General features: G+C 35.3%; 1 protein-coding gene and 1 long non-coding RNA gene across 2 annotated transcripts; both read right to left on the reverse strand.

Annotated features, from left to right (window-relative positions):
• Positions 1-14,596: 14,596 nt before the first annotated feature.
• Positions 14,597-16,114, reverse strand: LOC110906039. Its single transcript, XR_002573607.2, has 3 exons — positions 15,436-16,114; positions 15,127-15,215; positions 14,597-15,049 (listed from the first exon to the last, which is right to left on the reverse strand). It is a non-coding gene; the product is annotated as an uncharacterized LOC110906039 (long non-coding RNA).
• Positions 16,115-17,327: 1,213 nt separating this feature from the next.
• Positions 17,328-23,257, reverse strand: LOC110904196 (DNA topoisomerase 6 subunit B). The gene is made up of 19 exons (XM_022150026.2): positions 23,038-23,257; positions 22,903-22,955; positions 22,714-22,811; positions 22,506-22,611; positions 22,144-22,281; positions 21,968-22,019; positions 21,761-21,825; positions 21,387-21,493; positions 21,174-21,276; positions 21,012-21,097; positions 20,670-20,866; positions 20,400-20,515; positions 19,774-19,859; positions 19,612-19,684; positions 18,867-18,958; positions 18,636-18,774; positions 18,462-18,556; positions 18,183-18,363; positions 17,328-17,663 (listed from the first exon to the last, which is right to left on the reverse strand). The coding sequence occupies exons 1-19, from the start codon at positions 23,132-23,134 to the stop codon at positions 17,517-17,519; spliced, it is 2,031 nt and encodes a 676-aa protein (XP_022005718.1). The 5' UTR covers positions 23,135-23,257; the 3' UTR covers positions 17,328-17,516.
• Between the last annotated feature and the right edge of the window lie 4,015 nt (positions 23,258-27,272).

The following is a 27,272-nucleotide window of genomic DNA, read 5'->3' on the forward strand; positions in this document are numbered from 1 at the left end:
AAATTCCTCAACATCAAGAGGTACACTAGGTTCATACCGAGGCATTTCCTCTTCATCGGGCATCTTGGTATAGTTGTTCATCAAAGGGGGCGGACATTTCTTATATCCTATCCCCTTCTGATTTCCTTTCGGTTGTTGAACCTCGATGATGTGATCAAGCACAAATTGGGAGTTAGAATAACTATCCAATTTTTGTTTGATCGCATCATGCTCGCATTGGGCAATGGCTAATTGCTTTTTGGTTTCCTCAACAAGGTTGATATAGTCGTTAATACTAACTTGTTTATGATACACAACTTTGTTCAATTCGGAAACACTTTTCTTTAGAGTTTCAATCACAGTTTTAAACTCCTTTTCATTTTGAGTTAACGCCATGTTTGCCTCTTTGCACTTGGCCAATTCAATTACCAAACTTTGATTGTGACTATGAACCGTTTCAGATTCACGTCTCAATTCAACACATTCATGCTTCATTTTAGCACATTCACTACATATGCTAGGAGTTTCAACCTTTACCTGACTTGAAGAAGCTGTGACATTAGTCATAGAGACAGTTTGAGAAGAGAAAGATCCATCTTCAGTGAGAATCTTCTCCATTTCTTTCGATGTAGCATCAGCTTTCTCGATCAAGCCAGATTTCTTGTCAGCCTCATTCGACAAATTATTAGCTTCAGAATCAATTCTTTCATTCAGATTGGATTCTTCATCTGAACTGCCACTGTATCCTGAACTGTCATCATCTTCCGAAGATTGACCATCATTGACATTCTTGACAATCTCAACGTAAAATGCAGTTTAGCTGTATATCCGGACCACAATCGACACTTGGATCAAGTTGAGGCTGTGTTGTGGAAACTTGGGCTTGTACTTGGGTTTGATTGAACTGTGGACACGGAGAAGAGCTTGTATTGGATTCAAATTCCGTTTGAAGCTTCGGTTGCTGAACAGAACTAGAACTAGCTGAAGGACCAAAACCAGGCAAATACACTTCCGTGCTTTGAGTAGGTGTAATCCTTTTGGCTTTTCGAATTTCCACTTCGTTCTTTTGCTCCAACTTCTGAATGAATTCATAGATATTAACATTGACAGCATCTAAAACGCCCGTATGCTTTAAAAACTCTATGAATGGGCTCCACTTTGGAGGTAGAGCATCAGCAAACCGTGCTACCATTTCCTGTTGAAATGTACGAACACCAGAATAACACATTTCACACATCAAATGATAATAACGAGTAGTCATATCATTTAGGGTTTCATTCTCTAAGAAATGAAATGATTCGAATTTCTTCTTCAACAGATCCTGGCGTATCTTAGCAGTAGCTGCATATCCTTCTCCTCGTTCTACCACAAAATTTTGCATGTCTTGATTTTGCTTTGACACCAAAGCCCAATGACTTGCACTAATTGAAGGCTGTGGAATCATACTCTTTGCCCAATCAGCAACAGAGGATAGTTCTTGAGTATGTTGTGAGTTCAAACTCCAATCCCAAGGACTTGTACAACTCATTTTTGTAAAATGCAAATAGAAAATCTACACAAACACAACTGTTAAGTGCAAAGCAGATAAGAATCGAAAGATGCAATCTTGTTCGAAAGATCACAACCTGTTCGAAGGATCAACAATGTTCGTAAGATCACTGTTGAGATTCGAACAATCACTTCGAAAGATTGACTATACGAAGGATCCTTATCTTTCGAAGGATGATTTCGAAAGATTCTCCTTATCTTTCGAAGATTGAAAGATCCTTATCTTTCGAACAAAGGTCTCGAAAGATTCACAACGAAAGATCCTGATCTTTCGAACACTAATACGAAAGATTCTCCTACACGAAGGATCCTTATCTTTCGAAAAGAACAATAACTCGAAGGATGATCTTTCGAAAAGATTCCTTGACTCGAAGGATAACACACTGACTTCGAAGGATGTTCGAAGGATGGCTATCTTTCGAATCTCCTTGATCGAAGGATGATCTTTCGAGCTCGAAAGGTATCTTTCGAGGTCTGACACACTGACAGAAAAGTACGACAGGTTGGTGAAAAGTTGATGTGGTTGGTGACCCAACTTTCGGCAGAAAGGATGTTCTGCCAACAACTTTTTCACCAACTATTTGACTTTCAAAAACAATACCAAAAATGGCAACCTTATCAACAAGATCTGGTCACCGGAAACACACCGGAGATATGGCCGGAAAAATCAAAGTCACTTAAAAACAAGTTTTCAAGTTACCCAACCCAACCTTGAACACTCCCGAAGGTTTAGAAACCGTTTTTCAGTTTAAACAAGCAAGAAAACCACCAAAAACGGGTGCTAAACCAAGTGTTCAAACACACCAAGAACTTGAACAAAACCCGGTTTTAAACAAGGTAAAGAGCCAAAGCTCTGATACCACTTGTAGGTCCCTTTCCGGAGGATGACGAACCTAAACCTTGTTATACAAACCTACTAGCGAGTGCGGAATCCAAGCTAGCAAGCAAACCGAGATGAAGCAAGTAGAGAAACAAACACACAAGAGTTCACCGATTAACACCACTGTATTAATACGTATGAAGGTTCCGGTTACAAGCACAATGTTTACAAATCTAACTTGCAAACTCTCACTATGTGTGTGTGTGTTTCGGACAGAATGCTCTCAGCTCTATCTTTCTGTCTCTGTGGGAGTGTCTGAGTGAAACACAACACACTGCATGGGTATTTATACCCAGCCCAAGATGTCTGGTCCGAAGGATCCGATAGATGGTCCGAAGGATCATCTTTCGGATATGATGCTTTCGAAGGATCAGCAAGGACCTCGAAAGATCACCTTTCGAGGTCCATCAATCGAAGCATATCTTTCGAGGTGATCGAAGGATCTGAATTATCCTTCGATCACTTATCCTTCGAGGCAGACAAAACAACAAGCATATGCTAACTGTTGGCCAAGTCAATCCGGAGGATGGTTGACTTGGTCAACTTACAGACTACCAAGGACATCGTTTACATACAGACCGAATACAGACAAAGTACAGACACAAGTGCACCAACATCATGCTAATCATGATAAGTATTCCGAACTTTCTAAAACACATCCCAAAACAGAATTATAACACCTACATGCTAAAACATGGTAACTAACAAACATTAAATTAAAACATTGTCACACCCTAACTTTTGTGGAAGCGTGGTTATTTGGTGTGACTTCTTAATACCATAGCATTCAATCATAACAACGCTATATGATAAAAGCATGCGATGTTCATCCATTAATAAAGCTTAGAAAAATACCACAATAGCATTGTTTGAAAACATCGACAGTTAAAATAAGTTACAAACCATGACTTGTTTAACTGAGTTCATAAAGACTCCACAAAAGACTCTGAATAAAACCTGGGTTTAGAAACATGTATCCCGTCCAGGATTAGGATACACCCCCTAAACTCAACACCCATGGATAACATCTCTTATTTCATGATGCAGCTTGAGGACACATGCATACCCTGCCAGATCCACTAGTTCCCTGAAATACATGTAGTTTGGAAAAATCAACAAAAGTTGAGCGAGTTCATGTGTATGTGAGTATGCATAAACCTTTGTAAACAGTGTATGTATGTATGTCCCAGTATGATTGCAAGCAAGGAAAAGATCACCAATGGTTTGCAAGGCCACTGATATGTGTGACGGTGTAGGAAGACTCAAACCTAGCAAAGTTGTACCGGGCTTCCGGCTGGAAGACATAGTCACCACTATGGGCCACCCTGGCCTCATGGGTGTGGGCTCGCTACACCCAAATAGATCTATCACTCATGCCCCTCGGTCCTGATACGAGGATTAATAGTCCCAAGTATCCGCCTACCCTATCACATGATCTATGGTTCTTTCCTAGGCTAATCATACCAATTGTATTGTAAGTAATCCTTTGTAACATGTATTTCACCCCCGAAGTAAGTAAACAAAATAGTTTAAAGAAAAGGGGGACATGAACTCACTGTAGTGCGTCTTCAGTACCGGCAACTCAAATCTCCGCAGCTAATCACGACTACCTAAAGTGTACTAACGTCTATTAGACGAACGGGCCGTGCCTTGGCTTAGAGTTTAACGTTTTTGAGTTGCACTTCTTATGTTATTCCAAGTTATAATTATTTGTTAAAATAATAATTATTTTAACTCTAAATTATATTTAATGTTTGGAATAATTGTTTAATCAATATCTTTGGTATTAATACTCCTCAAGTATTTTAACTTCGTATTTCCTTCCCAAGGATGGGGGTATTTCATACATGTACATTTGTAGTTCCGAAATAATATATTTTTAAGTCCCACTTAGAAAATATTTATAACTTATTTGTCAAAAATTAATGTATTCCCAAGAAAATATATATTTTTCTCAAAAATCATATATCTTCTAAATATACTAGGAAAATATATTTTTATCTCCCAAAAATTATATATTTTCTTTTTGTCGTAAATATGATATACTTGGTAATATGTTCAAAAATCATATTTTCACCTCTTGTATCCAAAATAGTATTTACCAAAAATATATTTGTAAGAGTATTTTCCGGAATATTTCATAAGTTACGTTTTTGCGTTCGGTTTCACAATATCAAGCGTGTAACTTATATTTTCATTCCTTGTGATTTCTGGTATTATTTTGGTGTCGTAAATTCTTGGTATTTGTTAAGTTATATTATTTTACCCTAAAATAATATAACTATTCCACAAAGTAAACAAATATTCACACAAGTGTCTTAATATAAAATATATATTCTAAATATATATTTAACTATTTTTATTTACAAAAACCAACCTCCAATACTTGTATTTTTGTAATAAAATTTATGGCAAAGTTTTATTGAAAAACATAGTTTAAAACATACTTGTAAACACTTGTCTAGAAAATATTTTCTAAGTGTTTAAATTTTTAGAAAATTTCGCCATAGTTTCCTTTGTAAATGGAGGTGTCCATGCTATTTAGCATATCATTTTCTTTTCAAAATCAACACACAACAATCAACAATCAACCCTAAACATCTTGCACTTACCAAGTGCAAAAACTATACACTTTTCATAACAACATGAACTTGATCTTTCACAAAAATGCGTAGTAACTTGGTAAAGTGTTTAGTAGCCTTAGTTACCCTCCAAAATATATTTACTATTTGGTAAACTTCATTCTTGAGGATTTTAGATGTTTACAACTTGTAAACATGTTTTACAAATATGTTTATTTATAACATCTTCTTGTTTCATAGGTATTTCTACACTTATTTTATCACCAAAAATAGTGTAAGTTCAAGTAAAAACCATGATCTTAAAAAATCATATTTTAAACGTGGTTTTCTTGGAAAATCATTCAGAAGTCTTGAATCTATAAGTTTACTAGGTCACTTTGATCATTGTTTTACAAGAAATCATTTTTATTTATCAAGTTCATGTGTTCACTAGAAGTTGATCATCATATGTTGTTACATGATCATCCTCCCACTTGCTAGATTAAGTGTTTAAACATCATCTAGCAAGCTTCATGTGATGACTAACATCATCATCTCAAGTAATCAACAAACAAACATTATTCATGCACTAAACAACATCATATCATATATATATCATCATATTTCATCTTATGTTTCAAGATTCAAGTTAAGTCTTTTAGTGTTCTTGTTATTTCAACATAATATATCTTTTATCCACTAAAAATATGAAGTAACAAGAGTTACAAGAAGCTTACTACTAGCTTCAAGCTAGGGAAGAAACAATGGTGAATATGGAGTGGATAAAAGCAAACAAAGGAGGTCCTTCAAGATCCGAGAGTTCCACACTTTCTAGTCTTGCTTCTTTCACCTCAAAATGGTCTTGGATTGGATGGATGAAGATCGAAATATGGTGATGGTGGTGGTGTTATTTGCGGCCGAGAGGAGGGAGAGGAAGGGAGTCAGTGGTGAAGTGAAGATGATGGTGAGATGTCTAGTATACTTATAATTCTCTAAACTTATTATCCAATGGTTTTAATGTCTTCTCAAGTACAAACAAGATCAAAGCAAATCCCAATGAAATATTATCATGAGATTTAGGAAGATTGAAGTAATCTTGAGGTGGGGCCACCTCATTTGGGCCGTAAATATCATAAAGGGGGGGGGGGTTAATTGTAAGTTGAATGGTAAGTAGGTAATTTAGTGGAAGTTTAAGTGTAATATCTAGTGTTTCAAGTGTAGGATGCTTTATGTAGTATGTTAGGGTGTTCGGGAGCCATAACTAGCTCTGAAAAAGTAAAACAATGCTTCTAGCAATATTTTGGTGTTCCGGGTAATGTCCGGTTGTTCGGTTAGATACCGATTCGTTAAATTGCTAAGTTATACCGTATAGTGTCCTTTATGTAACTTTTTGTGACACTTTTAATTCTCGACACTTAGGAAAGCATACAGGACCATTTTGCCATGTTTTTGCATGTTACTAGCATGTTAAAATGCTGATTTTTGCTGAATAATGCAGAATTCTGCACTTTGAGTGGGTTTTAGGCACTTTCCGGCACTTAAACTATCACCTAGTGACGCGGCTTTATGGTCCTTACTTCCCTACACTCCATACTAGTGTAGTACCTTATCTCTGGCTCATACTGGGTCTCAAATCACTGTCTATCTATGTACTGGTACTGTCAGTATATTTCTGAGTTATCCGCTAACTGTGCTAACTGTGCTTTGTGCATCATGTATGTCACTAAAGTTTGTATGTGATAAATTGTGTGATAGTATGAAATGTGATGCACATGTATGTATGATACAGAAATCATAAAGCAGTTTATATCATCAGTTGTAATTAAGCACAGTCATTAAGCATAAATCAATATTAATTAATTGTACGGATGCCTGTAATTATGAGGGTTGTCACAAACATAGTATGAAAAGTTGTAACACAACAAACAACATCTAAAAAAATACCAAGTTACACTATACAAACATCATTTATACAATGGGAGCCATAACGCATTGATTTTAACATCCTAACTGGTAAAACACATTATCAAGAACATGTTGGGGATTTCCAGCAAAAAAATTAAATATTGATACACACAACTGATGATAATAATAAACACAGAAAGAACTGTATTTACCATCTCCGCAATCAACAATTACGTTTGAAGCCATCACTTTTTCTCACGTAAATATGATTTGCGATGAAGAAATTGATGAATACTATGAAAAACGTATGTAATGTTGATTGAAATTTACGTGCATATACAGTTCGTAACCACAATTCAGAAAATCATGGAGAAATACAATTTCCATAATATTCTCAACAGTTAGTTAATGAAAAATAAATTAAATGTCAAATTACCCAAATGACCTTTTTTATTAAAAACCCTCCATGCCACATGTCACCTCCCTGTTGCTTCCTACACTTTGTAGGTGAAGAAACACTGGTTTAATTGACCGGAATCAACTGAACCAGGGGGTTTGAATCTGCATAAAAGGGGTTAAATCTTCTCATCCAATTCGTGGGTGAATGATCTTCTTCCTCTAATAATCACTGCAAAACAACAGCCGTTAGACTCGCCACGGGGAGAATGGAGGTTCTCTCCATGACCACCCTCCGGCGTGAGAATAAGTACAGGTTTTGATGAAGAAGAAGAAGTGTAAGTGAAGTGAATGTAACTTGAGGATTATACCTGAATTATCCTTCTATTTATAGCCGAAGTTTGGGCGGGAAAATTTGTTGATGAAAAGTTGACGAAAAGTGCTTTTCCGTAAACGATAATTTTATCCTTCTGTTAATCACTAACGAGTGTGTACGCACACGGATCATGATCTCGATCAACGGTTAGGGTGATGCCACGTGGAAAGTGGGCAAGTGTTGATCTTTCCTTTAATTCGGTGTCATCATCGTTAATTCGAGAGAGCCTGGGATGATGCCACGTGGCCATTCGGTTATAACCGAATGGTGGTGCACGATCAAGCCTTCTAGAAGGATACAGCTGTAATCCTGTGTGGATCTTCTTCATGCTAATTTTTGTGGTAACAGAGAAGTTACTTTTATCCAAGTCTGGATGTTACTTATGCGGAAGTGTCGTTAGAATTTTCTCCTATCTGTTGTATGAGAGTTTGCGCAAGGAATTAATTCCTTTTGGCGCGTGGATGTCTAATATTGTTTCTCTTTCTAAGTTCCCTTTTAGAACCAGTGCGCGGCCGCGCAAGGTTCGTATTAAAGAGAGCTTTTGTTGACGAGGTTATGGTATGGTCTCAAGCACCTGACCAAGGTTTTTGGGACCTTACCCCTTCAGTAGGAAACTTAGGCTTTGTAGCCAACTCCAACTCTATCTCTCTCTCTCTCTCTCTCTATATATATATATATAGAGGGGGGTCATGACCTAATCACGCATGTACAAAATCATAAATCACGCATGGGGTAAAACCCTAATCATGCGTGTTATAAAACTAATTATGCAGGTTATTATTCCATCTCGTACGTATTGTACGTTAAGGGATATTGTATTTTACACTTTCACTATATATATATATATATATATATATATAGGGGAAGGTTCAAATGAAAACCACTAGTTATTGTGAAAACTCGAAAACTAATTAAAAAAAGCCAAAAAAACATACAAAAAATTTTTTTTTAATTTTTTTTTTTTTTTGCAATCAAAATTTCGCAGGTTTTTTAATATAAAATAAAAATTTTCAAAAAAAAAAAAAAAATTGTGTCGTGCACATGTGTAATACTGCACATATGTATGTGTACTACACATGTGTATTATTACACATGTGCACTACACAAATTTTTTTTTTTTTTTTGAAAAAAAGTTCTTTTTTATATATAAAAACTAGCGATTTTTATAAAAAAAAATTGAAAAAAAAAATTTTTGTGTGTTTTTTAGGCTTTTTTTAGTTAGTTTTCGAGTTTTCACAATAAAAGTGGTTTTCATTTGAACCATCCCCTATATATATATATATATATATATATATATATATATATATATAGGGAGCCGCTAAAATGAAAACCAACCCCAGTTGTAAGAACCGCGAAAACCATTCTCCACCAATAAGATAATGACACCCAAAAGGGTAATATAGTCATTTAATAAAAACTATCAAATCTATTCTCTCTCCTCTTTAAATATTCTGACTAACATTACATTGAGATAAGCACCATCCTTTTTCATCTTTCACTCATTCTTCTCTCTCTTTTTCTAAATAACCAGACCACCACCATTTACATAAAGTTCTCAAGCCTCTCTCTCTCTCTTAAAAATCCAAGATTTTTGAAACCAAAGATATCTGATGGTGAGGATTTAACGGTGACAGTGGGTTTTGACGGCGGACCTTCGGTGGCACGACCTCCGGCGATGAGAGATAGAGAGAAAGCTGTAGAGAGAGTTAGACGAGAGAGAGAGAGAGAGAGAACAGTGAAAGAAAGGAGCCGGCCACCCTACTATGGTGGCACGGCGGCTGATAGGCGACGGAGCCGTCACTCCGGCAGTCCAATAACGTCGATGTCAACGGTGGTGGTGTTTTTCCTTTGTTTCTAAATCACTGATTCCTCTCAAAGTGTCCCGATCTCTGATTTGGTTGGCAGCGGTGGTTCTAACAGTGGGTTGTTGGCTGGTGGAGGGCCGGCGGCAGCGCCGCCGTGAACGGCGGAGGTCCCGGTCTTATCCCGCCGTGAGCTGGGAGACGAGTGATTGGTAGTACACCTTTCAAATATATGCAGATCTGTTCAAGGAATGGTGATCCGTTCGTAAATGATGTTTCCCAGATTCGTTGAAGATGATGATGATTTGATGGTGGGTGCCACCCCTGTTTTGCCGGCGACCACCCCTGTTGTCGGCTACCCCCAAACACCACACCTTTTTTGGCTGATTTTGAGGGGGTTGAGTTTTGGGGGTTTGATGCTCTGGTCGACTTTAATGGTTTGGTATGTTGTTTTTTATTTTTGTTTTGATTTGGTATGTTTGGTGTTTTTGATCTATGTGTTTTTTAATGTTTGAATGTATGAAGTACAGTGATGTTTGCTGGGTGATTTTTGAATGTTTGAATCTGTGGGTGTTGCTGGGTTTTGCTGGTGCTTTGTTGGTATTTTTTCAAACAGTGAACTATGTAGGTTGTGATCCGTTTTAGATTGGGGCGATGATGATGAAAAAAAAACCCGCATATTTTGATGACGATGGCGCGGCAAGAACGGCGGAGGGTAGGTTTTTGAACCTGCAACCCCACTTTGCAGCCTCTGATTATCGGAAAATCTGAGCCAAAACTTCGTTTTTTTTTCAAGAATCCACTCGTTCTTTTGATTTTTGTTTGTTGGTTTTTTTTAGGCGTCGATGATGATAGCAAACTATCTGAGACACCCCCCGAGTGTGCGATTTTCTGTTGCGTTCGGTTTTGCGTAAAAACGTTTTTGTAAAAAAAAAATTAAACCGTAAACTTGTTAACGTAAACCGTAAACTTTTTATCGTAAAACGTAAAAACCTGAAGCGTAAAAAGTGTTACGTAAATTTTTTCGTAAGTTTTACGTAAAACGTAAAAAGTTTTACATAAAATGTAAATTTTTTTCGTAAAACGTAAAAAGTTTTACGTAAAACGTAAAAAGTTTTACGTAAAACGTAAATTTTTTTTTCGTAAAACGTAAAAAGTTTTTCGTAAAACGTAAAAAGTTTAGGTAAAACGTAAGACATAAAGTTTTTTTAGTAAAACGTAAAAGGTTACGTAAATGTCATTTAAAAACCGGCGCGTAAAACGTAAAAACGTAAAAAACGTTAACGTAGAAAACCGGCATGTAAAACGTAAAAAAACGTTAACGTAAAAAACCGGCGCGTAAAACGTAAAAAAACGGCGCGTTGAAAAAAACGACACGTGAAAAAGCCGGGCGTAAAAACGGCGCATCAAAAAACGAGGCGTGAAAAAGCCGGGTGTAAAAACGACGCGTGAATAAGTCAAGCGTAAAAAACGGCGCGTTAAAAAAACGCCGATTGAGAAAAACGACGGCTTAAAAAAAACGGCGTGTAAAAAACGGCGCCTTAAAAAACGGCGCGTAAAAAACAACGATTGAAAAACGGCGCGTAAAAAACGACGAGTTAAAAAACCGCGTTAAAAACGGCGCGTCAAAAAAACGTAAAACGTAAAAAGTTTAACGTAAAACTTAAAATTGTAAAAAGTATAAAAATCTTTTAAAAAAATCTGAATTCAAATTGTTTTTAATAAAGAAATTATGTTTAAAAAAATAAAAGTATTAAAAATCAATTAATAAATAAGACAAAAAGACAATTAAATATAATATATATAAAAAGACAAAAAAAAATAATTTTACTTAAATACCCTTTTCAATTAAAATATTAAAGACATAATAAGATAAAAACTACTTTATATTATTTTTAAATACTTTTAATCTCATCCATCTATCATCTTAATCTAATGGCTAGAAAGTGGTTCGCGCAGTTCTTACAACTGGAGGTGGTTTTCATTTTAGCGGTCCCCTATATATATATATATATATATATATATATATATATATATATATATATATATATTGGGTAAGGTTCATGCGAGAACCACCCTTATTGCAAGAACCGCGAGAACCAATGTGAACACAAAATAAAATCTAAAAAAAATCAAAAAAGCACTCAAACAAAATTTTTTTTAATATTTTTTAAAAAAAAATCGCTATATTTCGTTACCATAAAAAAATAAAAAAAAAATAAAAAACTTTTTTTTCGAGTAACAGTTATCCATGCACATGTGCATATGTATCATTACTTCGACAAATTCGGTAATACGTTATCAGGAATAGACAATCGCACTTTAATTTACAATACCATAGTAATACACTACTTTTTACATTACCAATATTCAAAATGCACGTGTGCATCATTAGGTATAACCATGATATAACGTGTTTTGGTATAAAAAGTTTGTGATTTTGAATGGAGAAGTAGGCCCATATACATATTTTTTGGTTAGTTATATCTCGTGGTTGATGGTTTGGTTATAGTTGTCAATTTATGATGTAATATGTTGATTGGATGGTATAAATGGTGTTTACATACATGTAATAAAGTGAAAATATTGTTAATGGTATTGTATTATGGATGGTAGGAGGTAATGGTATTGTATTATGGATGGTATGAGGTAATGGAAGTGTATTATGGATGGTATGATAGATGGAAGAGAAAGTGTATTCAAAGTAGTATATCAAAACACCTTATTTCATGTTGATACATATAAATGCACATGTGCATTTCTAATATTGGTAATGTAAAAAGTAGTGTATTACATATGGTAGTATAAATGAAAGTGCAATTGTCTAATGTGTGTAATGAATTACGGAATTTGTCAAAGAAATGACAAAAATGCACATGTGCATGCTTGTGTATTATGGATGGAATGATAGATGAAAGAGAAAGTAGTGTCCCAAAACACCTTATTTCATGTTGATACATATAGATGCACATGTGCATTTCTAATATGGTTAACGAAAAAAGTAGTGTACTACACGTGGTAGTGTAAATGAAAGTGCAATTGACTATTATTTGTAATGAATTACGAAATTTGACAAAGAAATGATACATATGCACATGTGCATGGATAACTGTTACTCGAAATTTATTTTTTTTTTTTTTTTGAATTTTTTTTATTAACAAAATATAGCGATTTTTCCAAAAAAAATAGTAAAAAAATATAAAATTTGGGTGTTTTTTAGATTTTTTTTTTTTAGGAATTACTGTTTGTGTTCACACTGGTTCTCGCGGTTCTCGCAATAAAGGGTGGTTCCTAACGGATCTTTGTCCTATATATATATAGTTTGATGCTAAGGAATTGTATACGAAGTTGAAGTTGATTGATACATTTTACCGAGCCACGTTGACACCCATTTTGATGTTTTAGACAATATCTTCCAACGCAATACTTGTTATGCTAATGCTATAAATGCATATAAAATGTTGTTGACAATTCCGGTAACCATGGTATCGGCAGAAAGAAGTTTCTCAAAGTTGAAGTTGTTGAAGACCTATTTACGTTCTACAATGTCATAAGAAAAGGTAAACAGGTTGGCGACGATGTCTATTGAAAGTGAAATATTAGATACTATGGACTACAAAGAGTTAATCGAGAGTTTTGCTTCACAAAACGCTAGGAGCCACATTGTTCGCTTAGTAAGTAGGTTCTATCATTTTTGCTACACTATGTTTGTTAATTTGTTTTATCTATTCAATGTATTATGGGTTTTTAATTTTATATATGTAATTGAATGATTGATAAGTTTATATTACATGGAGATTTGTGAATAGGGCCCAAATTTTTTATCTCGCACAGGGCCAAAAAAATTTTTGTGATTTTCGAAGACGGCCCTGAAAATTCAACATATAAAACAACCATCAAATATACGTCACCGCATCTTCATGATATAAAAAAAAATACAAACCAAAACCAAGAGTTGACCAAGGCCAATAATGGACTTTTTATGTGATAGAAAGGAAGGAAAATACCATATGGGAACTATGGGAACTCATTGAAAATTAGAAAGCGTAGCAACCAATACCTTAGTCAATTCTATTCACTTTGTAATAATCCCTTGATTTTGACTTTTCAAAGTCTCTACCTTGATGCAAATCATCCTAGATTGTGCCATCATAAGTTGAGATGCTTCAAGAAAAGCTCTAGTAAAAGAAAAGCCCTAATAAAACTCTCATGGATCTTTCCTAAATGTTTTCTAGTAAATAATCATTCAAGTTTATATGATTACTATTAAATAGCTATGTTAAATATTTTCACATACAAGGCACACTATTAAATAGCTATGTAATCGCTGATCAATTTAAACAAAAATTCCCCTTTTTACAAAATATTTGTAACAAAAAAATTCATAAATCCGTAATTGCAAACAAGTGCGAAGACTTTACGTATAAAAAAGAGAATTCATAGCAGGTTTGTGATTGGGGATTCGAGTCTCCCCAACGCCACCACCACGACGGTGAGAGAAAGAGAGACGATGGAGATATAGGGGTTAGATTTTTGTTCCTACGGGGTTGTTCGGTTGGTGGAAAGTGGTTGCAGGCGATAGAGGTGGGGTGGTTAGGGTTTGCTGTTGCGATGGAGGTTGGTGTTTGTTGGGGTTGCAGGTGGTCGGTGGTTCATAGTGATGGCAGCGACGATGGTAGCTGGTGGTGGGGCTGCTGTTGATGGCGGTGATGGAGATGGCTTTGACCGATGGCGGCAGTGATGGTAGAGATGGGCTGCTGTTGATGGCGGTGATGGAGATGGCTTTGACCGATGGCGGCAGTGATGGTAGAGCTATGGTTATGGTGGTTGCAGGGGTTTAAGGGATGGAGATGGGGATGAGGATGTTGACCGATATTATTATTTAAATTGAAACATAGCCCCCACCTTAAATATATTTAATTAACTAATTTTGTTTTTATGTTTTAATTGTTATTTTTTTAACGAAGGGTATTTTAGTCCTTTCACATCTGCTTAACACCAAAAACTAACCCCCATCCACGCTAGGGACTATCCGGGAATAAAATTGCAAAAGTTGGGGACTATAGTTGTAATTTTAGAAAAGTTGGGGACTAAAGGTGAAAAAAGGGCAAATCACATGGACTATACGGGCATTTTTCTCCATGAAAAATAAAAAGAATCGTTATATTCCATATGGTAAGAGACATATTCAATCAAAAACATTTTCCCTAATGTGAAATTTTTTACATTGTAATACACCACAACATATATTCCACCCTCAACACCACCTCTACTCCCTGCACATCATATCATGTATTGTATATGGATGTAGCTGCTTGCTTGTATTACAAACATCATATCGTGTATTGTACATGGATATTGCTGCTTGCTTGTATTACAAATATCTCATTCCTCTGTATTATGATTTATAGGGTCTATCCTCTTTCATGATTGCTGATCTTCACTATCTCCTTTCTTGCAAAGGTGCTTTTGAGAAATTGCTAATAAAGAAGTAACAATGGTGCCGTTAAGTGGCTGAATGGCACAAGAAGTAACACATTTAGATAATGGCACAAAAACGCTTTGGTTACGCTTGACAGTCTCCCGATGACTCTTTGAATCACTACAGGAATAATGGCAGTTAAGAATAAGATCAAAGTTTGGCTTTGATGGGAAAAGAAAGGGTGGGACGTTTCTTACACATAATCTAAATGGCATGGGGAGCTGCGGTGTGGATAAAAATCTAAAAGGTGAAGTCCATTGCTAGAAGTTGACGCAACTGCATATATCTGCACATAGGTATGTACTAACTCAAACATACAGGCTTCTTTGTAGTAACCAATTAAATAATAAACACAAAGCGCAATTTTTAAATTTGATGCTGGGAATTTAGGAGTGGTGTCATGGAGCTAAATGGGTAAAAATAAATGTCTTAATGAGTGCTCAAGAAGCCATGTTGGTTTCCTAAGGGGGGAGGGGGATACAGGGAATCCAGCAGTATGTGAATACCTAATTTGATAAACCAGGGGGGATAGTGCACTGTCCTCCCAACCGCCGGAGTGATCCCACTCCGGGAGCCGCTACCCTACCAAGCTAGCTCCACGGTCCTAATTTGATAAACCAACATGCTAGATGTTATGAACTTTGGATTACATAAAAAACTATAACGAAAAAGAGCATAGAAAAACTTAGACTAACAGTAACATCCAAGGAGGAAGGGGAGGGCAATGGATATGTGACACTCGGTAATGATTCAAACCTAATTCCCATCCCTAGCCAAAACTATGATGCAATTAAGATTACTAAATGCAAATTATAAATTTTCCAAAAAAGTTCGGTAACGATCATACCTAAAACAATGGATCAGCCAATCAGGATGAGCAAAACACAATCTTGAACTGTATTATTCAGAATTTCACGATTGCTCTCTTAATTTGCGGCGTCAACACGTACATAATGTGTTTTTGAATCTAAAGCAGAGAAAAACGTCATATGGATGCTTCAAATGGAAGCAAATAATTATATAGAAATCAAACGCCATGGGTTACAAGTCTTCAAGGTTTTTGCCTTCCACCTGTTACCAAACCATGGATCAGAGCATTTGGATTTGGTAATTGTCTGAACCCTAGATCCACATTGACGGAACTTAGCAAGCTTAAATAGAAAGGATTATGACTGGTTTGAGCCGGGTTTGAGCTTCTCTATTTGGGAATATAATTCCAAATTGAGCCCTAAACAAATATGGATGAATTACGGGCCCAAGTTTTCCTAGATTCCATCTAAGTCACAAACGGCCCAATCGGATATACCAAATAATACATCTTAACTTGAGCCTATAATTGGTCCAGTTGAGATCAAAAACCAACATTTACCTATCTACACATTTATGATGATGCAAGCAATACAAGATATTTGTACTAATCACATCAAGTTAATTTTTTCCCCTTGTCACACTATATTCTGGCGGCCAAACAGTTCCATGGCTAGCATTAACTCTTTTCTATTGTTGACCTTTTTACCCACGTACTAGAAGTTTTGGCAAGAATTTAGCATTTGGCCATCATTGCTTTTTTTTCTCTTAACTAATAATCAAGTTCTGATTACCCAACAAAGGGTTATGAAATGAGAACGACCCAAGCATTCATAATACGTAACACACCAAATTCAACATATAATAAAACCATCAAATATACATAACCGCATCTTCATCATATAAAAATACAAACCAAAACCAAGAGTTGACCAAGGCCAGTAATGGACTTTTTATGCGATATATAGAAAGGAAGGAAAATAACATATGTCCTTTGCATTAGTGGCGGAGCTCCGCCCCTGGTCGAGAACATAACATTAAGAAATAAACTCATACATTACGAATGCATTATGCATTCAAAGGAAGAGATCATACTTATGCATTCAAAGGAAAACATCATACATTATGAACATAACATTAAGAAATAAACGCATACATTATGAACCCATGCATCATCAGTACGGTGCTTTTTGAGCACCTGCAACACCCCAATTAGTCGTCTTTGCATCTTGTTGAAGTTTCTTATAGTGTTCTGGGTGCAAAAAATACCATCCCAATTCCCAAATTTGCCAAATTAAACCACAAAAATGAAAGTTAATTTTTAAAGGGCTATGATGATCAACCAAGAAGCAAAACACAATTAAAAATATTTGTAAATGGATTGCTTTGTTAACAAATATACTTGGCTTACAACCTAGCATTGTATTTATATTTAAATAAATCTTAATTTTCATAGTATAATTTAGAGATTATGTGTTAAAAATACTTAAAAATGAACATTGGATAACTTCCAGTCACGTGAATCTTTTACAGTTACTAATGTTTTTATCTATTAATCCGTTATTGATAAAATATAAGTCAAATCAACACGTTCACAACTAAACCACACCCAAATTGATGCCAAACACACATGTCATACTATCACTAAACATGTTTAAAATTCAAAATGAGAATTCAATAATGAAATAGTTCCTAACAAAACGAAAATAAATCTACAACACAACAATGTGGTAACAGTTCTATAAGGATAATTAATGTTCAAGTTAATTTGATGATTACCCTACTGAAAGAGCCTGAAAACAAAGACTGGAGAATGGAAGTCTGTGAAGTTCTTTTGAGGCTCCAATGCTTGAAGGTATATGTTTTCTCTCGGTTCTTCTCTCACTCCACTTTGTGTAGCGTATTCCATTGCCATCTCATAATCCACCTGTAACCAACAAGCAACATAAATAAAACAAAATTATACATATAACAAAAGAGGGTGTCTTAGGAAACCTCTATTTATTTATTGTTTTATTTATGTACGTGGGTCAAATATAATACTTTTCCGTGCTTATTTGTTATACGTTTTTTGTTGGTCTACGTTTTGTTTGGAAACGAGACGGGTCAAATATAATACATTTTCACTAGGCAGTATAAATTCGAGTTACTTTACGTTTCGACTGTGGCAGTGTGGCACCATTCTTTAACGTAAAAAAACACTATTTTCTTACGTGCTTATTTTTAAGTACGTTTCATTATAAATCCAAGTTGGTTTACGTTTCGACGTAAATTTTCTCGGTTTTTCATGTGCGTTTTCAGTTGGTCTACGTTTTGACGTAACTTTTGTTCGAAAATGAGTCGGGTCAAATATTTGAAGGTATAAGTTCGAGTTATTTTAAGTTTTCACGTCGGGTCAAAATACTAGTTCCAAATATTCACGAAGGAGAACAAAAAAATTGCTTACCTGCTCAACATGTTGAGCAAGTTTTTCACTCAGGATTTCTTTCGTTATTATACGACTTGAGACCTTCTGGAGTATTTCTGCATCTTCGTCCTTGATCTCCATGAGTTTCTTCTTTTTCACATGCAATTGTGATGACTCTTTCAGTATTTCATAGATAGCACCCGTAGCATCACCAATGTACCTACAATTAATAAAGAAAGCAATTGGATAAATGATTTAGATAAGTTAGAAAACTATTGTTTTGTTCAAGTACGTTAACATTAAAGGTGTTGAACTTACTTGCTTAAATTTCTTTTCCTCTCTTGCTGCTCACGCGCCTGAATTTTCTTCACTATTTTCGACTTTAGTTGAGCGCAGCATTGTCTAATAGAAGTCTGGAAAGCATAGATCGTTAACTAAACTACTAAAGGAATCCTTTATATTGATTAACAATGAATATTGAAGCACGCACACCTTCACTGCAGTAGCAATCTCACTTATGTCATCTCCAATATATTCCTTTCCAGTCCCTTTGAACGGGATTTTTGTGCTTACGATGCTTACAAAAACGCCAATTTTGTCTTGTGTCTGATTAATTTTGTAAATATTCCAACTGAACATAGTTGTCAATAGCGAACTGCGGTCAATAATGATAGACTACCTATATGCTACGTAGCAAAAACATTATATTAAGATGAGTCTTACTTGATTCTCTTCATTGCAGTTCTGGTGACAACATCAGCACCTTGCTCAAACAGCAACGGAATCCGATTTGCGAACCGAAAGATATTTAAACCCTATAATTTTGATACCAAGATAGAACAAGAAGAAAATGGTAAAACAGGGAACTAATGTCACTGTAACTCTGTAAGTAGTAAGTTGCTAGCTTAACAAAAACCTTAGGGTGAATTTAATCTCAATCAATCTATTGGTCTATTGGATCGTAAGTTTCATTCTTCTAATAGAAAAACAAAGGGCAACCTCCAAGAAATGGAAACGAACATTAAACTATTCTCAAATTTTAGCAACTGGGCTTCATTTTAATTGATTATGCCAGTAAATATGAGATACCGGTTGATGTCATTTTAATAAGATGTAACGTCAACAACTTTCGTAAATCACACAATCAGCAAAAGAAATGACATGCCACCAGTTAAACACGCGCCATTTGTTGCTTTTATCAGTAATAAAATGTGACTTGGTTGCTAAAGTCCGTTATTAAACGTAAACTGGTTTCTACGTTGGTCTACTTTAAAGTCAGTTGCTAAAGCATAAGAAAATGTGAATTTGTTCCTATCTTGTGCAATTTAATATAAAGTCTTTGTTTCAAAAAAATAAAACTGATGCAAGGTCTGACAGTACACATAAACAAAAATCCGAATATAGGATTACTCATAAGCGAATAGAATAGTTGCAAGTGACATCTCAAGGGAAAAAAAAAAAAACTTACTTGCTTGACATCTTTACCCCCCAGACTGACTCCAGCTTCTACAATGAATGGATGTCCTTCAAATACTTGAGCACTACAATTTGAAAGTAATCCCTGGAGTGTTTAGTTTGTATTTAAGGTTATACGTTTTATTAATATAATGGTGTGTGAGGAATGAATTACCTTGCAGTATAAGTTGCAACCATGTCTGGGTGAAGTTCCTTTATTATACCCAAGCGGAGGTTGTACTCCCCTGCAGGACTAAGGCACTATAAAAGACCAATGTTATTTATAAATTTTCCAATGACTTAAAAACCAAATTCAATCAAAATATAAATAATTGTAAAGAAACAATAGATTTCAATGTTGCTCAACGAATAATTGTAAGGGTGTAAGGAGTGGTTAAACACTTTGGAGTGGTAAACTAAAAAACCGGCCAATCAGAGCGCGCCATGTCAATCAGTGAAAAGTGTTTAAACTTTGGTGAGAAGTGTTGGCAATGGTTTAGACATTTGATAAAGTGGTAAACTTTTTTTTTTTTTTTAAAAGGAAAAAGTGTGATTGGTTGAGAGATGGAATGGACCCCACCCACACACCCCCTATCTCTTTCCTTCCTCCCTTACCGATTCGGCATGCCACCACCGATTTGGCAAACTTTGGTGATTAAACACATGTTGGCGGTGGTGTTTACCGATCGGTAAAGGGGTTTGCCACCCTTTACCGATCACCACACCGTACACCCTAAAGAAACAATAGATTTCAATGTTGTTCAACGAATCAACTAAATTAAACAACAAAGAGCATCTTACATCACCACTAGGATCATCAAACTTGGCTTGCCGAAACAATTGATGGATGCGAACAATTTGCTGTGGAGTCAGTGACTTGACTAGTGTTTTGGGGCTAAAATCGGGGCCCATTTCTCCTGTAACATGATAAAATCACTTTCAACAAATCTAAAGGCATGCGACTATTGCTACTTATTGAATTACTGCAAATGGTAATGGATTCTAATAGCTTCTAGGATGTCTAACTGCATGGTTGCATATTATTATAGGATAGTAGAGTGAGTTTTGTACCAATTAATCGCTCAGCATGTGACTTCCCAATGTTAACAAATTCATGCTGAAGAAACTGCAAAAGGTTCTGCTTTGTAGTTTCACCGATTAGACGTTTAATGAGAAGCAAATCCACAGCTGATGGATGGTACTTTGTTTCAAGAGGAACCGCAGGCATTACATCTGTCCTTCTCGTAAACCTTATGCTGACAGTTTTACTTCAAAAGGGAAAAGTAGAAATAGTATAAGTTGACATGATAAGTAACACATTACCACATGTAATCAACAACATTTAAAGACAAACAAATGTTCAATTTTCTTTTTCGTGTAGTTTTATTGGAGTGGCAAGGGGATGAATAGTACTCTGAAGTGTCTGATACAAATCGAAACATGAATTGAGCATACGGGGTAATAACAGCCATTTGACGCATATAATGCAATATCTTTGACTGCAAAAACATGAAAGAAAAAGGCGTTATTTAAGAGATTATGGCATGAACTGGCCCATGATTTAAAACTACAGACACGATATGTTGTCCAGTTTCCCTCAATTACAACTTGAATCTCAGCTCCATGCCATTGTTCCTTGTCGTCTCTCTTCTCATGTAAATGAATATGAGGAATGTTTCTAATTACAGAATAACAGAACCAAATATTAGAGCACCAGTTTTAGCACTAAAAATTATTTGATCAGTCTTTTATGACTTATGAGTAGTAGTACGTGGGCTAGAGCAATACCGATGAATATCTATATCCAGCCTGCAGAATGAAGTGTAATTTTGACCCTTCATTGATGAGGATATCTCAATAGGTAGACCAGTACTCATCTTTGACCAAATTAATGCCTGACAAAAAACAAATAAAGATCTAGCAATTATTACTCCCAAGTTCCATCACAGTAGATATGTTTTATATATTAACAGAAACAGAAAGTATGCTGGAGAAAAATACCCTGAACACAGTTAGAACAGTGTGAGATAATATATCTTTCTACATCCTAACTGGGTTATCTATTGCCTAAGAAGAATACATAGCTATATTAAGTATTAACACACATGGACATGTATATATACATATACTTCAAATCACAGATAGGATCATGTAGTACAAACCATTTTTGCACCAAGTCCGAATTTTCCACGTGTTTGTTTCAGCCCGTACTTTGTCCCGGATAAAACTGCATGATCATTATGTATTAGAGAAGTAACATGACAATGAAACAGAACTCAACAAAAACCTCAGTATGTCATGTTGACAGAGATCACATGTAAGCACAATATATTCAATGAGTAAATCAGCATAAAACTAGATAACCGAACCTCGTCCGAACATATTTGGGATATCATCATGGGGCATTCCTCGTCCATTGTCCTACAAAACATTTCAAACCATTGGTCATCATCTGAACCAAACAAGAAACTTCTTAACCTAAATCCATGCATTACAAATCTGAAAAATCAATTAATAAAAGGTTCAGAGCAGGGATATGTCAGACCTTACAAGTCACCCTGTAAAACGAGGCCTCGCCTCGACCCTTAACGGCCTTTGCAGAAGTCGGTTCTTTCACTTTCTTCCCAAGGGCAGCATTTTTCGCCTGAACTTCTTGCAAACGGGCTTCTTTGGCAAGCCGTTTCTAATAACAGAACAAGAAGCAGTGAAAGGCGAAACAACATAAGTGAAAATGTAAAGCGAAATGAGGTTGAAACAGCTTTCAACCGTCTAAAGCTGTTAAAAGAACTTATTGTTTCGAGTTTTTCAAACTTATTCACTAACGCGTACATGATTCAACTTCCAATCTATATATACATCAAGTCATCAACAATTCATTGTTGAAAATTTACACTACAACTTACAAACCTCACGAGCCTTGTCGGTCTCAAAATCACCGTACAGCGCCTCATCAATTCGCTCGCGGTCAATCAGACCAATCATGGAATTGAATTTGCTTTTATTAATCTCCTCACTGTCACACCAAAACAATATAAAAAACACACCTAAAAAGCCCTATGTGCTTATACCATAAAAACATGCATACACACATATTTACAAAACCCTAGCCACTTACATTGTAACTTCAACTAACGGAAGCTCAGCAATGGACTCTGCAGAATCAAGTGCATTTTCAACAAGTTCTCTAACAGTAGTGTAAAGAGATTTCCCAGGCTGATATTCATCCAAACAAAACACAACTTATTTGCTCAATTTTCACAATATATAAACAATCATATGTTTTCCACAAACTAATGGAACTCACGTTGTCAAATCCGGCAATATTTTTGTTCTCCGCGAAAAATTCAGCCGGAGATTCTGATAGAAGCAAACGTAAAAGTTAATTAACAGTGAAATAGTAAAATTTATACGTGTTGAACGAGATAGAGAGAGGACTGACTCTGCTTGAGAACACTTGCTTTAGGTTTGCGAGGGGTTTTGGATTTGCCTTTCTTGGCTTGTATCGGACTTTCCTCACTGCTGTCGCCGGAGTCCATCGGAGAAATTTTCCGATCAGTGAAAATTAGGGGTTTCGAGAGGCGGGAAGTGTTTTCGTCGGCACGGTGTGAGCGACCGTAGCGGATGTACGACGCGCTCGAGTATTGACTACCGCTGATTGTCTTCTCTTTTTTTTCTTTTTTTTTCTCTCGTTTTCTTAATTTTTTAAAAGTGTTGACCAATGGTTGGCAACAACGATTCAAACGGGTTACTAGTTAACTCTATAATTGAGATTTATGTAATTGATTATGGTTTTATCTAAAACATGACTATTTTTTTGTCAAATGTTAAGCGTTTTAAGAGCATTTTTTGTACTTGTAAAAAAGATGTGTAATAGTTCCAACAGCGTTGTGATGAAATATTGGAATGGAATGCACTATGTTAATTACCGAAAAGAGTGCAATTTCAAATCCCAAAAATTTCAAAGAGTTAATTACTGTTTTCGTCCCTGTGGTTTGTCAAAAATAACTATTTCAGTCCATTAGTTTAAAAATTGCAATTTCAGTCCATGTGGTTTCACTTTCGTAACCATTTCAGTCCCTGCGGTTTCACTTTAGTAACCATTTCAATCCATTATTCTGTTAAGTACAGGTACTGAAATGGTTACGAGGTGGACTGAAATGGTTAAGAAAGTGAAATCACAGAGACTGAAATCGCAATTTTTAAACTAATGGACTGAAATAGTGATTTTTGACAAACCACAGGGACGAAAACAGTAATTAACTCAATTTCAAAAGTTTGTTGTGATAATAAAAAAATGTTTCAATTTGATTTCAAAAAATAAATTTAATTAATTCAAAAGGGATGTTTGTTATCGTGTAAAATGAAACTTTTAATAAATTGTACATAGATAATTTTGTATACAAATTATATAAATAAAATAAGATTTAACATAAATCAATTTGAGTTCAAAACGAATTTACATAAGAAAATTATATATGAGGGATGATTAGGGTTGGCATATAAATAACGTTTTTTTTTTTTTTTTAAGTGTGAGAGATCTATGTAGGCATCATGTTTTGGACTTGGAAAATAATGTTTTAGGTTGCTTTGTCATTGTGTTGTATAAAAAAACACCAAACATAACAATTTAAAACACAATACAATGTATTAAAGACATGAAATTTAAAGCACATCTAAAACACACTGCTTAATTTTATTGGCATGGTGCTTTAAATTTTAAGCCTATAATATATTGCATTGTGTTTTTAATGGTTACGTTTAGTGTTTTTCTATGTAATTTCACACCAAAACAATCAAAAAAAATCATGTCTATGTCACACCCCAACCGATTGCGGAAATATCGGAGTGAAACGAAAACAAAATTGCTCGAGATTTTATAAAATGCTAATTGTGATACTAAACGAATGTACATTGTATTGAAATGGAAAAATACAACATCTTGCAAATAAAACAGAACGACATAAAGCAAATTACATAAATTAAAGTTTGGGTGTGTTTCTAGTCCACCCTAAATAATATTCTCTATGCATCATCACTAATTTCCTGCAACATGTATTAAAGTAAAAGTCAACACAAGGTTGGCGAGTATGCAGGTTTGGTTACATAGCATAAGTGTAAATAAAAGTTGTTTTATATCCAACATGGCAATTTGCATACATTGTTAAATAACATACTAGCAAGTGTAAATTATATGTCAAACCAAAGTATACTGCAATCGTGCGTATCCTTGTCGCCGAAACGACAACGTCCTGAAATAGATTACTTAACAATACCACAAGAACGACCGGTGTGTTAATCCTATAGCGCTATAATTGTTAAGATAGGCTTGCAAAGTTAGTGAGCAAATAGTACACAAGTATGAGTAAAGCATGTATAAACAAAGAGTGTGACAAGTATCACATTTTAATGGATAGAGTGTTTGTATATACATGATTGATCGTGTGTGTGTGATTTGTAATATAGCTTACATGTTGAACCCAAAGTGTGTTAAAAGGGAAAAGGGATCGAGTATACTCACGGTTTGCAAAGCTTTCCACAAAACATGAGTTGGTTTAGTCTTGAAGGTTTAGGAAACACCGAGGTTACCCTACATTGGGGAAACGAAGGCGTGTGAGTCAACGGAGGTTGAGTATGAGTTAGATTCGGGAATTAATATAAAAGTATGTACACAAGAAAATACATGAAAGTTATCTTGTTAAAATACTTAAATTGAACACCACGTTTATGTGTCTTTCATGGGCAGAAATTGGCCCATTAGAAGTCCAATTGTAAGGAATTTTAACTTAAGATAATATTCACCATCACTCTTGGCATCTAACCATGAATTGGTTAGTGTTGGGAGTTCGGTTTTAGAATCATATTTTTAGTTTTATATTATGTATTATAGTTATGTTAGTCAAGTAATATCATGTAAAGTCAAACAAGGAGGTTGGATGATTTTCATCCACTAAACCTCATTATATGATTCACCAAAGCACAAAATCATCAACTTAGTTGATGATTTCGGTTGGTCATGAATAAGATTAAAATGTAAAGCATCTGATTGCTAAGTAGCCAAATAAGAACAACCCAAACATGTACATACCCAACATGGCAAATGTTAGAGACATGATGGGTTGGCTTACTTTGATTACTTGGAAACTACTTAGATGAATATTCAACTACTGAAATAAACAAGTGAAGTAGGTGGAATCATAGTAGGAGAACCAAGGTTTCCATTGTTCACATCTTACCAAAACACAAGTCTTTCAATATTGAGGATTTAAGACTTGGTTGGTTTCAACACTTTGTAGGTCACTTGGGACATTTAAGGCAGTAACTAATTGAGGTATTTGGACCTCTAATCTTATGGAAATCGACCATACACAAGACCTACAACCATGAGTTTGACTGGGAACAAGGTTGGTACAAGATTCCCATAAGATGAACATGAACAAGAATAATGTTGTAAAAAGTTTAATAAAACAGAATGTAACCTCCACTTTGGACCCTTTCTATAGTGATGTACCAAGCTTGGTTTATCAAGGTAAACCTTGGGAAACATCCTCAGAGGTTGTCCAAGGAGATTGAAGCAAGAAAAGATGAAGAAAAATGGAGAGAGGTGAGTTAGAACCTCACTTTTATGCTTAAAGGTATTTTGTCTAAATTTGAGATTTCTTGAGAGATTTGAGAGTTCTTAAAGAGGTTATGGAGTGTGTACAAGTGTTAAGTAGGTATGGAAGACATGTATTTGTAAGGTAGGATTAGAGTTTGGGGTTCAAATGGAGTTAATTGGGTGTTTAGGTGGTTGGAAGTTGAGAAAAAATGGATTAAAAGCTGAATTTCGCGAGTTGGTCATGATTTTGCCCGCCCAGACTACCTTACGGACTGTAAGGATGAGCTTACGGTCCGTAAGCTCCTTTAAAAAAGTTGAATTTTTTACTTTTAGCTCTTTGTTATTGGTTGTTTGGTTATATTATACATCAACTTCATCTGTTAGCATAAAGTAGGGGTTTTAAGGTGGTGTTTAAGCTTGTCACATGTATGGTGTATGATTTGATCGAATCCAAACATCGAATAAACATGAGTGTGTGTCAGTTTCATATAACTTAAATGTACGAACTTGGGTGTGCAGAAGCATCGAATAACATCGTGTAATGCCGTATATGAAAAGCGTATTTGTGAATGGGTAAGTATCATATATGTATGAATTAAACAAGTATAAATTGAAATATGTTTCCATTATGATCAAGGTCTCGAAATTATAAAGATTGAAACGAAATACGAATACAACTTGCTAAAAAAAGTATGAAATGTGGATCGTTACAGCCTAAGTCCGAAACTTGATGCCTACAAGTCAATTCATACGCCTTCTTAGGATTTTCATCCTTTGTAGAGGGTCCTTTACCTATAAGGTAGAATGTATTGTTGCTATATGGTATTCTTTGGAATCAATTATTAAAAGTAGGATGGACTAGATATTTAACGAAAGAAATTATTTTACATGCCTTGGTATCACTATATTGTGTTCCTTTTGATTGTTGATTGCTTAATTATTTAACATCTTATGTGTCGATAATAAAAAATGGAAATGACTCATGGCAGGCCCCAGGGGAGTGCGAGCCGCACCCCCAACCAAGGCCCGTTTTTTCAGGACTAGCCTAAAATTTTATATATTTGTTAAATATATATGAA

The sequence above is a fragment of the Helianthus annuus genome, chromosome 14 (assembly GCF_002127325.2).
Source record: "Helianthus annuus cultivar XRQ/B chromosome 14, HanXRQr2.0-SUNRISE, whole genome shotgun sequence".
NCBI lineage: Eukaryota > Viridiplantae > Streptophyta > Magnoliopsida > Asterales > Asteraceae > Helianthus > Helianthus annuus.